Source organism: Schistocerca nitens, chromosome 3, assembly GCF_023898315.1.
Source record: "Schistocerca nitens isolate TAMUIC-IGC-003100 chromosome 3, iqSchNite1.1, whole genome shotgun sequence".
Classification (NCBI taxonomy): Eukaryota; Metazoa; Arthropoda; class Insecta; order Orthoptera; family Acrididae; genus Schistocerca; species Schistocerca nitens.
This window is the reverse complement of record NC_064616.1, coordinates 829,232,442-829,249,280: the sequence shown is the minus strand read 5'-3', so window position 1 is coordinate 829,249,280 and position 16,839 is coordinate 829,232,442. Positions and strand designations below refer to the sequence as shown.

The 16,839-nt window shown below is 37.9% G+C and overlaps 1 protein-coding gene across 1 annotated transcript in view; it reads left to right on the top strand.

The window, feature by feature from the left end:
• Nucleotides 1-12,427, top strand: part of LOC126248849 (uncharacterized) — a 158,110-nt gene extending 145,683 nt beyond the window's left edge. The window contains exon 4 of the mRNA XM_049950276.1: nucleotides 12,008-12,427. Coding sequence (XP_049806233.1) covers nucleotides 12,008-12,210 — 203 coding nt within the window. The 3' untranslated portion in view covers nucleotides 12,211-12,427. The remainder of the gene's footprint in view (nucleotides 1-12,007) is intronic.
• Nucleotides 12,428-16,839: the final 4,412 nt, after the last annotated feature.

Sequence of the window (16,839 nt, the reverse complement as noted above, 5' to 3'; positions counted from 1 at the left end):
GATGCTCAAATTGTTATAGGCAAAGAGATAAGCTCAGCCAAAATTTTTCTGAAGAACCTAATGGTATACCGAAAGCATAGACTAAACATGGTTGGTAGTGGTGTGTTTGTTGCAGTTAGAAGTAGTTTATCTTGTCACAAAATTGAAGTAGATAGGTCCTGTGAGTTAGTATGGGCAGAGGTTATTATTGGGAACTGGAATAAAATAATAATTAGATGCTTTTACAGAACTCCCAATTCAGATGATACAGTTGCTGAAAGATTTGAAGAAAACTTGAGTTTGATTTCAAACATATACCTGACTCATACAGTTATAGTTGGTGGTGACTTTAATTTACCCTCGATATGTTGGTTAAAATTCATGTTTAATTCTGGAAGTACGCATAAAACATAATCTGAAATTGTGCAAAATGCATTCTCTGAAAATTATTTTGAGCAGTTTGTTCATGAGCCCCAGGGAATAGAAAATGGTTGTGAAAACACACTTGACCTCTTAGCAACAAATAATCCTGAGTTAATAATGAGTGTCAAAACAGATACAGGGATTAGTGAACACAGGGTTGTTCTAGCGAGACTGAATATTGTAACCCCAAATCCTCCAAAAATAAACGAAAAATATGGCTATTCAAAAAAGCAGATAAAAATTCATTTGATGCCTTTCTGAGAGACAATTCCAAATTAATAATATAAGTGTAGACCAGATGTGGCTTGATTTCAAAGAAATAGTATTGGCAGCAATTGAGAGATTTATATCAAATAAATTAACAAACAATGGAACTGATCCTCCTTGGTACACAGAACGGGTCAGAACACTGTTGCAGAAACAACAAAACAATCATGCCAAATTTAAACAGACGCATAATGCTCAAGATTGGCGATCTCTTACAGAAGCTCAAAATTTAGCACAGACTTCAATGCGAGATGCTTTTAACAGTTTCCACAACAAACCTTTGTCTCAAAACCTGGCAGAAAATCCAAAGAGATTCTGGTCGTATGTGAAGTATGTTAGCGGCAAGAAACCATCAATGCCTTCTCTGTGTGATAGCAACGAAGATACTAAGCACTAAGATAGTGCTGCCAAAGCAGAGTTTCTAAACAGAGCCCTCCGAAATGCCTTCGCAAGAGAAGATTAAGTAAATATTCCAGAATTCGAATCAAGAACAGCTGCCAACATAAGTAACATAAAAGTAAATATCGTCCGAGCAGCAAAGCTACTTAAATCACTTAATAATAGCAAGTCTTCTGGTCCAGACTGTATACTAATTAGGTTCCTTTCAGAGTATACTGATGCACTAGCTGCATACTTAACAATCATATACAACCATTTGCTCGACGAAAGGCCCATACCCAAAGACTGAAAATGTGCACAGGCCACACCAATATTCAGGAAAGGTAGTAGGAGTGATCCACTTAATTACAGGCCCGGATCATTAATGTTGATATGCAGCAGAATTTTGGGATCATATATTGTGTTCAAACATTATGAACTACCTTGAAGAAAACGGTCTATTGACACACAGTCAACATGGGTTTAGAAAACATTGTTCTTGTGAAACACAACTAGCTCTTTATTCGCATGAAGTGTTGAGTGCTATTGACAATGGATTTCGGATCGATTCTGTATTTCTGGATTTCCGGAAGGCTTTTTACACTGTACCACACAAGTGGCTTGTAGTGAAATTGTGTTCTTATGGAATATCATCTCAGTTATGTGACTGGATTTGTGATTTCCTGTCAGAGAGGTCACGGTTCATAGTAATTGATGGAAAGTCATGGAGTAACACAGAAGTGATTTCTGGTGTTCCCCAAGGTAGTATTACGGGCCCTTTGCTGTTCCTTATCATATAAACGATTTGGGAGACAATCTGAGCAGCTGTCTTAAGTTGTTTGCAGATCATGCTGTCGTTTATCGACTAATAAAGTCATCAGAAGATCAAAACAAATTGCGAAACGATTTAGAAAAATATCTGAATGGTGCGGAAATTGGCAGTTGACCCTACATAATGAAAAGTGTGAGGTCATCCACATGAGTACTAAAAGGAATTCGTTAAACTTCAGTTACATGATAAATCAGTCAAAAGTGAAGGCCATAAATTCAACTAAATACCTAGTAGTTACAATTATGAGCAACTTAAATAGGAAGGAGTTGGATTGTTTTGGGGAAGGAGACCAGACAGCGAGGTCATCGGTCTCATCGGATTAGGGAAGGACGGGGAAGCAAGTTGGCTGTGCCCTTTGAAAGGAACCATCCCGGCATTTGCCTGGAGCGATTTAGGGAAATCACGGAAAACCAAAATCAGGACGGCCGGACGCGGGATTGAACATCGTCTTCCCAAATGCGAGTCCAGTGTTTAATCACATCACCACCTCGCTCGGTTAAATAGGAAGGAACACATAGAAAATATTGGGCAGAAAGCTAACCAAAAACTGTGTTTTACTGGCAGGACACTTAGAAAATGTAACAGATCTACTTAGGAGAATGCCTACACTAAGCTTGTCTGTCCTCTTTTAGAATACAGCTGCGTGGTGTGGGATCCTTACCAGATAGGACAGACGGAGTACATTGAAAAAGTTCAGAGATGGGCAGCACATTTTGTATTATTGCAAAATATGGGAGAGAGTGTCACAGAAATGATACAGGATTTGGGCTGGACATCATTAAAAGAAAGGCGTTTTTCATTGCGATGGAATCTTCTCACGAAATTCCAATCACCAACTTTCTCCTCCGAATGTGAAAGTATTTTGTTGACACCAACCTACATAGAGAGGAATGATCACCACGATAAAATAAGGGAAATCAGAGCTTGTATGGAAAGATATAGGTGTTCATTCTTTCCGTGCTCTATGTGAGATTAGAATGATAGGGAATTGTGAAGGTGGTTTGATGAACCCTCTGCCAGGCATTTAAATGTGATTTGCAGAGTATTCATGTAGATGTAGATGTAGATCCTGCATTTCAAAGCAACAACAACTGCTATTACTGCTACTACTACTACCACTACTACTACTACTACTACTACTACTACTACTTCTTCTTCTTCAGTCCATTTTTTTTTTTTTTTTTTTTTTTTTTTTTTTTTTTTACATTCCAATCTAGCCACTGTCATGAATGATGATGATGAAATGATGAGGACAACACAAAGACCAAGTCACTGGGCAGAGAAACCCAAATGATAAATTTATAGAAAAGGCAGAAAACAAACTCAAAGCAGCCTGCCATGTCACCAAACAGGAGACAAATAGAAGAAAAGAAAAGAAAAGAAAAGAAAAGAAAAGAAAAGAAAAGAAAAGAAAAGAAAAGAAAAAGAAAAAGGTAATACAAGGAAACATACAACTTCAGCACACTTGTACCTCAAAACATGATCCCAAGAAACTAGCAGACTTTGCAAATTGACAGTTCAGCAATGTAGTTGCCAAGATACAACAGAGTTTGACAAAATAAAGCTTTACAAACAATGAACTATGTATCAAACACAATGATGTTGTTACTCACCACTGTGGAAGAACTAAGCAATGTTGGGCATAACATAAAAAAAAGTAAAACCTCATCAGGTATAGATTATGTGCTTGTGTGCTTGCAGATGAACTGTATAGATAGTATCAAAGACCCTTCAGTGCACATTATAATTGAACCCTTCGCCACAAATTGCTTCCCATAAACACTAAGGCATGCAAAAGTCCTGCCTCTATATATGAAAGGTGTCCCAGAAAATATAGAAATTATAGGCCCATCTTTTTACTCTTTATCATTTTTAAAATTAATAGAAACCATAATGAAAAACAGGCTCATAGGATACTTAACAAAGTTTGATCTGGTAAAAGCATGGGACAAGTGTGATTTACAAATGTTGTTTTGGAATCACTGGACAAAGGAAATCACATAAATGTCATCCTTCTTGACGTTACCAAAGCTTGTGATACAGTAGACCACACAATTGTGCCAAGGGTGCACCATGAATTAGGGGTGTGGCAAATAAGAGGTGTCATTTGTACATGAAAAACAGAGTGCAATGGATGGAGATCTCTCAATAAAACCCTGTCATACCACAAAATGCTTTTCTAACCCCAAATAAATCAATCTCAGAGTCCTGCTAGGAAGTGTTCTACACCCAGTACTCATCTTGACAGACATCAATGATTTTCCCCAGAGTGGAAAACACAGTGAAACAGAACTATTTGCTGATGGCAGTAGCATTCTAATAAGTTATGAATCACCAAGTGTACTAAACAAAAAAAGCTGAAGAAATGCCCATGCATATAAACAGGTGGATAGAAAACAACAAATAAACCCTGCATGTAGAAACAAACCAACATTATTAATTTTCATCCAAGCAATAAATCCAACAGTTTCTCTGTAAATGTGAATGAAGACTTCATGGAATGAGCTTCGAGAACAAAATTTGTGGGGATACATGTTGACTCACAACTAAAGTGGATTCAGAATGTTACTGCTCTCAGAAAATGAACAGTTTCAGCATGCTGTGCACTTAGAATCAAGGGCACCCAAATGATAGATTTTAGGGTGGGGAGTGGGGCTAGATCTGGGAGTATGGAGTATTTTTAATATTTTGGAAGACAAATGGTGACCTCTAGGTATCCATCAAAAAGTTCTGGTTCCAGCCCTGTTAAACACCTGCATTATACCAACTTTTAAATCATTTTCATGAAAGAAAATCACGTGACAGTACTATATTTTTTCCTCTCCTTGAGAGCTAGGGGGAGGGAGGGGGGCTCTTGCCTACGGGGTACAGTCACCCTTGCTTAGAACAATAAATTCATTGTATGTGCACTAGAACAACATATTTCACATATGTTCATTCTATAACTAGTTACGGTATGACCTCCTGAGGAACAAATGGACAGAATATACAAACAATCTTTAAGCAACCAAAATAAGGCTGTACCAATTACAACGACTGTTCCATGTGAATACATTTTACAAACAGTGATCCACATAAGGAAGTACATATTTAGCAGTAGCCAATGAACATTACTGTAAATGAACATAGAACCAGATCCTGCCACAACTTACATTTCAGTAGGAAAAACTAAACAAAAACCTAAAATAGTGTGCTATACAATGGAATTAAGCTTTATAACAAATTTCCACAAGAGATCAAGGATAAAAGTGGAACACAAACCTTCAGAAATACCCTTAAAATTATTGTTTAGAAAAGTGTTTTATAATTTCAAGGAAATAATATATAAATTATGCTGATAATTCTGTTAATGATTAAATGCTATGATTAAGAGACATTTTACAATATGTTCAGTACAATATTGAAATACTTTGTAGAAGCATGTAACACATTAAAGCAAACAGTGTATGTATCTGTGCTTGTATACATTCTAGTACTTACGTGCATTTATTGTGTAAATTTGTGTATTGACAACGTCCATACAATTCATATTGTCTATGTATGGATAAATCAATAAATAAAATAAATAAATAGGTGTATCTACTGCGTTGGGACCAATATAATTCCAAATCACAAAGTCATTAGCAAGTGGAAAAGCTAAATTACACAATACAACACATTTTAATGTTTAGATCATGATATTAAAATCTAAATGACACATTGGATCACTTTTATCCAAATAACATAAAAAATGGAAATATAGTTAATGGCTTTCTGTCATACAAATACAAAATGAAGTAACTAGTTGCACTGTTACAGTATGTTATTGAGCACAATTGCAGTGCAGACATTTAAGCCAATGTTGGAGGGCAAACTTGGCAATAAGCCTACAATGCAGACAACTTCAGTGGTCTCTATAGCACATCTCTTCAAACCTTGGTCACATTCTGTGATAGCTCCTTCCATAAAAAATTGCAGGCAGATATGAAGCACTGATTTGTATCACTGATGGAATTAGAGTATCATTTAGGAACAAACAGGAGCTGGGAGCTGTACGAGGGGGGACCCAAAAGTAACAGGAATTTCTTTCTAGAAAGCATATACTTTATTGTTTTCAAATACAACCTTAATCTCCTTTGAAGTACTCTCCATTAGCATTAATACACTTGTCCAAACATTCATTCCAGTGTTCAAAGCACCTTTTAAAATTGTCCTCTTTGATACCTGCTAGCACTTTCATGACATTGCGTTTTACGTCTTCCACATCCGCAAAACACTTCCCACTCAAGTCTCTTTTCATCCTCGGGAATAGGAAGAAGTCTGAGGGTGCTCAATCCGGTGAATAGGGCACGTGGGTCAAGGTAGTCATCTTCGTTGAGGCCAAAAACTGGCGAACGCTGAGAGCAGTGTGCGCGGGAGCATTGTCGTGATGCAAGAACCACACGCCAGAATCCCACAAAGCCGGGCATTTTCGCGACGAACTTCTGTGAAGCCATTTCATAACCTCCAAATAGAATTGTTCGTTTACTGTCTGGTTTTCAGGGACAAATTCAGAGTCTACCATCCCTTTGATGTCAGGTGACTTCCATTGTGATGACTGTTGTTTACTTTCTGGATCGTACCCATAGCACCATGACTTATCACCTGTAATGATTTTGTTGAAAAAATGTGGAGCATCTTTGAATGTGTCCTTCATTTCAAGACAGGCATGAACGCGACGATCCCTTTGATCTCTGGTAAGAAGCTTTTGCACGAATTTCGCTGCCACTCTTCGCATCCCCAAATCGATGGTCAAGATGTGCTGAATTGAGCTCCAGGACAACCCAGATAAGTTCTCCAGTTGGTCGATTGTCCTGTGTCGATCTTCACTGATGAGATCATGGATTTTGTCGATGTTGTCTTCGCTTCAAGCAGTTGAAAGTCGACCGGAACTGGGCTGGTCTTCAACCACCATTTCTCCCTTTTTAAACTGAGAAAACAATTCGTACACTTGTGTTTTACTAAGAGCTTAGTCTTTGTAGGCTGTCTGAATCATCGCAACAGTTTCTGCTGCATTCTTGCCGAGCAAGAAACAAAACTTCACTGCCGTACGTTGTTCGTAAGAACTATCCATTTCCTCGTGTCACATTTGCACTGTACGCACACTCAAAGAACTGTCAAATAAACCACACTTCTCACTGTTGGGTGATGCCACGTGGAAGAATGACTCAGCAGAGCTCCTACTACAACCCTCTGGCGGCGCAACCTGCTACTACAAGTACACGATGTACAGCATTACGATTCCGGTTACTTTTGGGTCCCCCCTCATATCATAATATGAAGGACAGAGACTGTAACAGAATGTCACTACAGACAACACTGTAAAATGCTGAGGAACATCATCAGACAGGATAAGACAATATATAACACCAAGAGAACAGAGAGCTTTCAGAACAAACTTAAGACTATAAGGTCAGTTGTGAAAGACGTACCATGACAGAATGTAGATGCTTAACACATTACATCTCTCTTTTGATTCAATGAAACAGTTACTGGTCGACATGAGTTGTGCAAAATATTTAATAATCACTTCTTCAATGAAACTTCATGGCAGATTAAAATTGTGTTTCAACTCAAACTCGGGACCTTTACCTTTTGTGGGAAAGTGCTCTATTGACTGCTCTACTCAACCACAACTCACAACCCATCCTCACAATTTTACTTCTGCCAGTTCCTTATCTCCTACCTTCCAAACTTCACAGAAGTTCTGTGAAACTTGTGGGCCTAGCACACCTGGAAGAAAGGATATAGTAGAGACATAACTTAGCCACAGCCTGGGGGATGTTTCCAGAATGAATTTTCACTCTTCATTGTGGTGTGTGTTGATATGAAATTTCCTGGCAGATTAAAACTATGTGTTAGATCGAGACTCAAACTAGGGATCTTTGCCTTTTGTGGGCAAGTATTGTACCAACTGAGGTATCCAAGCATGACTCACAGCTTTATTTCTGCCAGTTCCCCATCATGTACCTTCAAAACGCACCTGCCCTCAAAAGGTAAAGGTCCAGAGTTCAGGTCTCTGTCTGGTACACAGTTTATTCTAGAAACAGCCCCCAGGCTTTGGCTAAGCCATGTCTTCACAACATCCTAGCTCCACAGGTTTCATGGGAAAACTTCAGTGAAAATTTGGAAGATAGGAGATGAGGAACTGGTGGGAGTATAGCTGTGAGTAATGCTTGTATAGCTCAATTGCTAGACCACTTGCCAATGAAGGGCAAAGGTCATGAGTTTGAGTCTCAAACTAGCACACAGTTTTAATCTGCCAGGAAGTTTCATATCAGTGCACACTTCACTGTGGAGTGAAAATTCATTCACTTCTTCGATAGTTGGCAAGCTGAGTAAAAATTTTATTCGTACAGATAAATAGGCGGAACTCCTGAAAGCTGGTGTTCTGAGACAACAACATCACATGCAGCTACAGGAAACAAGCAAAGATGAAAGTGAATTAGCTATTACATCATTATACAGTAAAGACTAACAGTAAAGAAGAGTGTGACAAAATTTCAAGTAGGGTTATGGAAAGTAACGCACTAAGTATTAATTCTGTACTCAGTCACCTGCACGATGTTACTTTCAGGTCTGGTCAATTTCCTGACAGATTGAAACACTCTTGAGGAAAACACTTCATTAAAGAGGCAAGAGAGATAATGCAGACAATTAGTTAGCAAATTATTTACTACCAGTATTTTCGAACTTTTTTGAGAAAGCAATGTGTAGGAGGGTAGTGGCACACCTAAGTACATATAATTTGCTGTCAGGCTTGCAGTTTGACTTCAGGAAAGAAATATCCACAGAAAATGCTATTTACTCTTTTGTGAGTGAGGCACCAGCATATCTAAATGATAGGTCGAGGAAAGTAGGTATTTTCCTTGGTTTAACAAAACCACTTGATTGTGTGGACCATGCATTGCTTTTGGATAAGTTGGAAAATTATGAGATTAGGTGAAAAGCTTAACAATGGTTCACTTCATATACGAGAAGTAGGAAACAGAAAAGGAAGAAATTTGAATCTGACTGGTGTCATGTAAAGTGGGGAGAGGGGTGGCAGGTGAGGGGAGGGATCCGCTGGGTTCTGCTCTCAGTCCATTGCTTTTTTGGAATGTATATCAATGATCTGCCACTAAATGTGACAGATGACTGAAAAATTTTTCTTTTCGCACATGGCATTAAATTTTTTTCTTTACAGGTGAAACAAGTGTTATTGTGAAAGGCATGGAGTGTAATGTAAATGATGTAGCTAATAGGGTAGTTTGTAACATCAGCACATGGCCTTCAGAGAACAGTTAATACTTTACTGCAAAAAAATACAATGCATACAATTTCTGACATAGAACTCTTGTAAAAGAAAAATTTCATTGCCTCGAGGTAGTCAGTCAATCAGTGAGTCAGTACAGTTGATCATTTTAAATTTATAGGAATGAGGGTAGATGAAAGATCTTCTTAGGAAAATCATATTCAAGATCTCATGCAAAAACTGAATGCTGCTATCTTCATATAAGAACGATCTCCACTTTTTCTGACACTGAAACATGAAGGTTTGTTTATTTTGATTACTTTCACTCTATTATTTCATATGGTGTTATATTTTTGGTTGACTCTTAGCACTCACCAAAAATGTTATTAACACAGAAAACAGCACTCAGACTGATCTGTCACGTCAGTTCATGAGTTTTGTGTAAGCCATTGTTTAGGTGTCTCGGAATCATAACTGCACCAGCGTATTTTATCATGGAAATTGTTGTTGACAGTATTGAGTCATTCAAAAGAAACTACAATATTCATTCAGTGAATACTAGATGGAAAAACTATATGCAGTTTGATAACACTTCCATAAGCACTGTACAGAAAGAAGTAAGCAATCCAGCAGGTTTAATTTTCAGTAATATTGCAGCAGAGAAATGAAAAAAAGACTGATAAACACCAAGTATTCAAACCTAAGTTGAAATATTTCCTTGTGGCACACTCCTTCTACTCTGTGCAGGGGTTTCTCGCAATACTTAAGAATGGAAGGAGTATTAAGATTTAATTTGATAATGAGGTCATTGGAGATGGAGCACAAGCCCAGATCATTTCAACAAGGGGAAGGAAATCGTCCATACCATTTCAAATGAACCATCTTGTCTTTTGCCTGGAATGATTTTGGGAAATCACAGAAAATCTAAATCTGGATGACCGCATGCGTATTTGAACCATATACTGTGTGCTAACCACAGTGTCACCTCACTTGGTCACCATACTTGAGAAATTTTATCTGCAGTATATTAATTATTTGTTTACTATATACATGTTTTCATGTTTTAATATTTTTTTAATTCTTTTGTTTATAAATTTTCTAATCATCATATTATAAACTATGTTCTGACTCATACCTTGAACACATAGCTTCAGCTCACATGGTTATGTGGAATCTTGTAGATAAACAAATACGTGAATAAAATAAAACTTCACATTATTTTGCAGTTATTTTCATTATGATATCAGTCAAAAAATACATATCCCATCAGGCATCACAATATTAAAATTTTTTTCTGTTGTTTTCACAAAAATTATATGTACGGATGAATAAAACATTCCATTCCCTGTCAGCCACTTTTCTCATTAGTTTTACTAGTTTGATATAGTGTGAATTACGACATAACATAAGTGTAAGCCAGAGTGCTAAACTTCAATTTTCTCTACTAATTGAAAAACTGCTCTCATATTTTAAAGACGACATATGAGGTGTTGCCATAAAATAAGGGGACTGATACTGTGACAGAGTAAATACACATGTGCGAAAGATGGATCAACAATAGTTGTGAAGTGTGAAGCCTTCTCAGTTGAATGCAGCTGCTCTGGTGTCTGTAGACAAATAAGTGTGGCTGTGTCTTTTGTTTGTGTAAGAGCTGTTATTTTGTTTTTCAGAAAAATGGTAAATGTAATAATAGAGCAGTGAATTGTCATGAAGTTCCACATAAAATGTGGAATAACTGCCACTGAAACCTATTTTCTACTGCAAGAAGTGCATGTCAAAGTCTGTTTATCATGTACAAAAGTTTCTGAGTGGTTCAAGCATTTCCAAGCTGCCCAAGAGGGTGCTGAAGATGACTCATGATTGGGACACCCTTCAACACCAAAACAGATGAAAATATCGAAAAAGTAGGTAATGTGATTCAATCTTACCATTGGTTGAGTATTTGATCGATTGCTGAAACTGTAGGAATTGACAAAAAAAGGATAATGCAAATTTTATGTGAACAATTTAACATGAGAAATATGTGTGTGAAACTGCTGTTGAAAAGTCTCATGATCGAACAAAAAGAAGTTTGTGGAAATGTTTGTACTGACATTTTAAATAGCATTGAAAATAATCCTAATTTCTTGGAAAGAGTGATAGCATGTGACAAATCTTGGTTTTTCACTTATGATCCAGAAACTGAGTGCCAACCCATTCATTGGAAGGGTCCAACATCACTGAGATCGAAAAAAGCTCAAATGGGTGAATCAAGATTCAAAGTGATGATGATTGTTTTTTTTTTTCAATATTTGTGGATCTATGTATCTTCACTGGGTTCCTGAAGGTCAAACTATCAATTAGCATTACTACCCTGAGATTATTGCCCAATTTTGTGAGAAAATAATAAAAAAAGACCCGAATTGTGGAAGAAAAAGTCATTGGTTCTGCGTCAAGACAATGCACCGGCTTATACTGCGCTATCTGTTAAGAGGTTTCTAGGAAAGTACAGGTTCCCAGTGTTAGACCACTCACTTAACCCACCTGACCTAGCACCATGTGACTTTTATCCACTCCCCAAAGTCAAATCTGCATTAAAAGGAACAAGATTTCAGTCCACTGAAGCGGTGAAATAAAAAACAGCATGCGTCATCAAAGAGCTCACAGAGGAAGACTTCCAGAACTGTTTTAACAACAGAAAATTCACATGGAGCATTATAGGAATACAAAAGGGATGTATATTGAGGGAGAAAATAACTAAATATGTATATTTTTGAAACATTTTACAGCAATAGTCCCATTATTTTATGGCCACATCTTGTATATCACTTATTATTTTAAGTTTGGATTTTTTTGTGGCTATTTTTCATCATATAATATTTTGTCATATGTTCTAGGTGATCTGGAAATGTTCTACAGAAATTGTTACACGAATGGAAATTATATTTACAGCAAAGAGATGAAAAGAGTAAATAATGAAGAAAAATACAAATGCAGTTCAAGATTATGTAACACTGGAACAAGAATACAACTGGCTTTCTTACCTGTTCTTTTCTGTGGCTCTGTGATAATCACCCTATGCTTAACTGTGCTCATGTGAAGTGTTTTATAGTTATCATGACTGACAAAACCTCAGGGAGTCATTCATTTAAAAAAATTCCAGCAGCAGCAGTATTAATAACCGATTAGTCACAGTGATTTTGCCATTAATTTTCATGTTATTTATCTATGAATGTGCATTTGAATACTTTGTTATTTATATTCATACAACTGATTATGGAGAGTTAGCGATCTTAAAATGTATATCATACCATAATTGAATAAACATGTATTTACACGGTCATATTACATGTGAATCCCTTAAGAGAAGATATATGAAAATACATTAATCCAAATAAGTAAAGTGTTATATGAAACATATCACACAAGAAATTATTTTATTTTATCAAGACAGGGAACAATTGACAGGAATGGGAGAAAGAAATACAGTAGAAGAAGAATGGTTACCTTTGAGGAATGATATAGTGAAGGCAGCAGAGGATCAAGTAGGTAAAAAGATGAGGGCTAGTAGAAATCCTTGGGTAACAGAAGAGATACTGAATTTAAGTGATGAAAGGAGAAAATACAAAAATGCAGTAAGTGAAGCAGGCAAAAAGGAATACAAACGTCTCAAAAATAAGATCGACAGGAAGTGCAAAATGGCTAAGCAGGGATGGCTAGAAAACAAATGTAAGGATGTAGAGGTAAGGGGTAAGATAGATACTGCCTACAGGAAAATTAAAAAGACCTTTGGAGAAAAGAGAACCACTTGCATGAATATCAAGAGCTTAGATGGAAACCCAGTTCTAAGCAAAGAAGGGAAAGCAGAAAGGTGGAAGGTGTATATAGAGGGTCTATACAAGGGCGATGTACTTGAGAACAATATTATGGAAATGGAAGAGGATGTAGATGAAGATGAAATGGGAGATACGATACTGCGTGAAGAGTTTGACAGAGCACTGAAAAACCTGGGTCGAAACAAGGCCCCGAGAGTAGACAACATTCCATTAGAACTACTGACGGCCTTGGGAGAGCCAGTCCTGACAAAACTCTACCATCTGGTGAGCAAGATGTACGAGACAGGCGAAATACCCTCAGACTTCAAGAAGAATATAATAATTCCAATCCCAAAGAAAGCAGATGTTGACAGATGTGAAAATTACCGAACTATCAGTTTAATAAGTCAAAGCTGCAAAATACTAACGCGAATTCTTTACAGACTAATGGAAAAACTGGTAGAAGCTGACCTCAGGGAAGATCAGTTTGGATTCCATAGAAATGTTGGAACACACGAGACAACATTGACCCTATGACTTATCTTAGAAGAAAGATTAAGGAAAGGCAAACCTACGTTTCTAGCATTTGTAGACTTAGAGAAAGCTTTTGACAATGTTGACTGGAATATTCTCTTTCAAATTCTGAAGGTGGCAGCGGTAAAATACAGGGAGTGAAAGGCTATTTACAATTTGTACAGAAAGCAGATGGCAGTTGTAAGAGTCGAGGGACATGAAAGCGAAGCAGTGGTTGGGAAGGGAGTGAGACAGGGTTGTGCCCTCTCCCCGATGCTATTCAATCTGTATATTGAGCAAGCAGTAAAGGAAACAAAAGAAAAGTTCGGAGTAGGTATTAAAATCCATGGAGAAGAAATAAAAACTTTGAGGTTCGCTGATGACATTGTAATTCTGTCAGAGACAGCAAAGGACTTGGAAGAGCTGTTGAACGGAATGGACAGTGTCTTGAAAGGAGGAATAAGATGAACATCAACAAAAGCAAAATGAGGATAATGGAATGCAGTCAAATTAAATCGGGTGATGCTGAGGGAATTAGATTAGGAAATGAGACACTTAAAGTAGTAAAGGAGTTTTGCTATTTGGGGAGCAAAATAACTGATGATGGTTGAAGTAGAGAGGATATAAAATGTAGACTGGCAATGGCAAGGAAAGCGTTTCTGAAGAAGAGAAATTTGTTAACATCGAGTATTGATTTAAGTATCAGGAAGTCGTTTCTGAAAGTATTTGTATGGAGTGTAGCCATGTATGGAAGTGAAACGTGGACAATAAATAGTTTAGACAAGAAGAGAATAGAAGCTTTAGAAATGTGGTGCTACAGAAGAATGCTGAAGATTAGATGGGTAGATCACATAACTAATGAGGAGGTATTGAACAGAATTGGGGAGAAGAGGAGTTTGTGGCACAACTTGACTAGAAGAAGGGATCAGGATGGCAGCGTGGAGGGTAAAAATCATAGAGGGAGACCAAGAGATGAATATACTAAGCAGATTCAGAGGGATGTAGGCTGCAGTAAGTACTGGGAGATGAAGAAGCTTGCCCAGGATAGAGTAGCATGGAGAGCTGCATAAAACTAGTCTCTGGACTGAAGACCACAACAACAACAACATCAAGACAGGGAGCGAAAAACAACAGTGGTCTTAGCCCACTGTTACCTGCATCAAAGCTGAGTGTATTGTGTGGTTTTGCTGCCTGTGATTTTAGTACAGTCAACTGGCACCCCTAAAAAGTAGTAGAGTAATCTTTACCAGTTACTTATTAGACACAATTTCTTCATGATTTAATAGCCCAAAAATTCTGTTTCTTTTGCCATCCAACACTTCACACTGAAAGATTAAGTGCAGTCTGGTTTTATTCTCCTCACCCCATAACCCACACTTAGGGGCTTCTTCCTCTTTACCCATCATGTGTAGGCATTTCTTGAAGTTCCCATGGCCAGTCTTAAGTCCTACCACGAGTTTAATCTGTTTCCTGTTGCAGTTCAGGATCACAGATGGTCTCTTGAAACACAGCTTTGACAGCATTAGCTTCCCATGTTTTTTTTTTTTTTTTATCATAGTCCAATATTCTATGTACTGACTCACAATCTATAGTCCAATATTCTGTGTACTGCCTCCCAATCCAGCTATGTAGTTTTGACTTTACCATCAGTCAATGATGGTTAGGACAAATTCCTGTCCAGTAAATGGAGTCATCACACCTGTCCTTGCTGGTCTATCAGCTTGTCATTACCACTAATTTCTGGGTGACAAGAGACCCACAGCAGTTTCACCTTGTTGCTTTCCCCTAGTCTCACAAGGGCTTTATTGTATTCTGCAATGATCTTTTTATATCATTGCAGGGATTGATAGAGATTTCAGATTTGCTGTGCTATCTGAATAAATGTAGATGCTACAATCTTTGTATCACCTCCATTGCACTCTTGCACTCTTTGATAGCGATTCTTTTTTCCAGCTGGAATTGTGTGGCTAGCTTCCCTAGAGAGATCACTCTCTCTAGTGTAGGCTGTACCCCATATACTGTGGCCTCAGTGCCTTCATTTGGTTTTGACCCATTGGTAAACAGACAATGTCTCTTGAACTGTGTCATTGTTTGTTCTTCCACTGCTTCCTTCATTCAATTGTTGTGCTGAAAGGTTTATTTAAGCAGCTGGAAGTTGCCCTGCCTTCATTGTAATATGATGGTCTAATGAGGGTATGTCAGGCATGCTCTCTATCCCAGCAGTGGGTGTGCTGCTAATTCCACCTGTTACAGCTAAGCAGGCCAGTCTCTGCACCTTACAAAACTCCTTAGCAGCTACCTTCTGTTCTGCTTTATTCCATTATACTGTAGCCACATAAATTATCATAGGTCTTATTACATTGGTGTACATCCAGTATGTACATATGAGATGTAGACTCCATATGCCCTTCTAGTGCTCACAATACTACCTTTTGCCATGAAACATGATAGTTTTGCATTTGGGGTAACACCTAGATATTTCAGTATCCCCTTTTACTGGTCGAGCTTCATTGAAGAGCCTGAGATTCCAACATATATGCTTGATATACTCCCTCATAAATGGAACTACAGCTGCTTTCTTGGCACTGATCCTAAGATCCTGTTATCTGCACTAGTTTTGCACAATGTCCAGTGCACAGTATGCCACTGTTATAACAGTATTAGAAAATTTGCCAAGTATTAGTACCTACATCTACATATATATCTACATCTTATCTACATGATTACTCTAAAAACTAACTAAACTCCACCTGAACAATCCATGAAGGCCCAACAGTACCAAATGGACGCCATGTCATCCTCAGCCCACAGGCGTCACTGGATGTGGATATGGAGGGGCATGTGGTCAGCACACTGCTCTCCTGGCCGTATGTTAGTTTACAAGACCAGAGCCACTACTTCTCAGTCAAGTAGCTCCCCAGTTTACCTCATCAGCCAACAATGCTCAGTAGAGTGGATGTTCACCCCTCCGAGTTCCAGCCCAGTCCGGCAGCACTTAACTTCAGTGATCTAATGGGAACCGATGTTACCACTGTGGCAAGGCAGCTGGCCGTGATTACTCTACAGTTCACATTTAAGTGCCTGGCTTGGGCTCATCAAACCACCTTAAAGCTATTTGTCTACTGTTCTACCCTCAAACAGCTTGCAGGAAAAACAAACAATTAAATCTTTCCATGCGAGCTCTGATTTCTCTTAATTTATTATGATGATCATTTATCCCTATGCAGTGGGTGGAAACAATATATTTTTTGCATTTGGAGGAGAAAGTTGGTGATTCATGAGAAGATCTGCTCACAACAATAAAACACCTTCATTTTAATGATTGCCATCCCAATTTGTGTGCCATATCTGTGGCAATGACTATGATTAAATAATCTGCATATACTTGGCAAAAGTAGTCT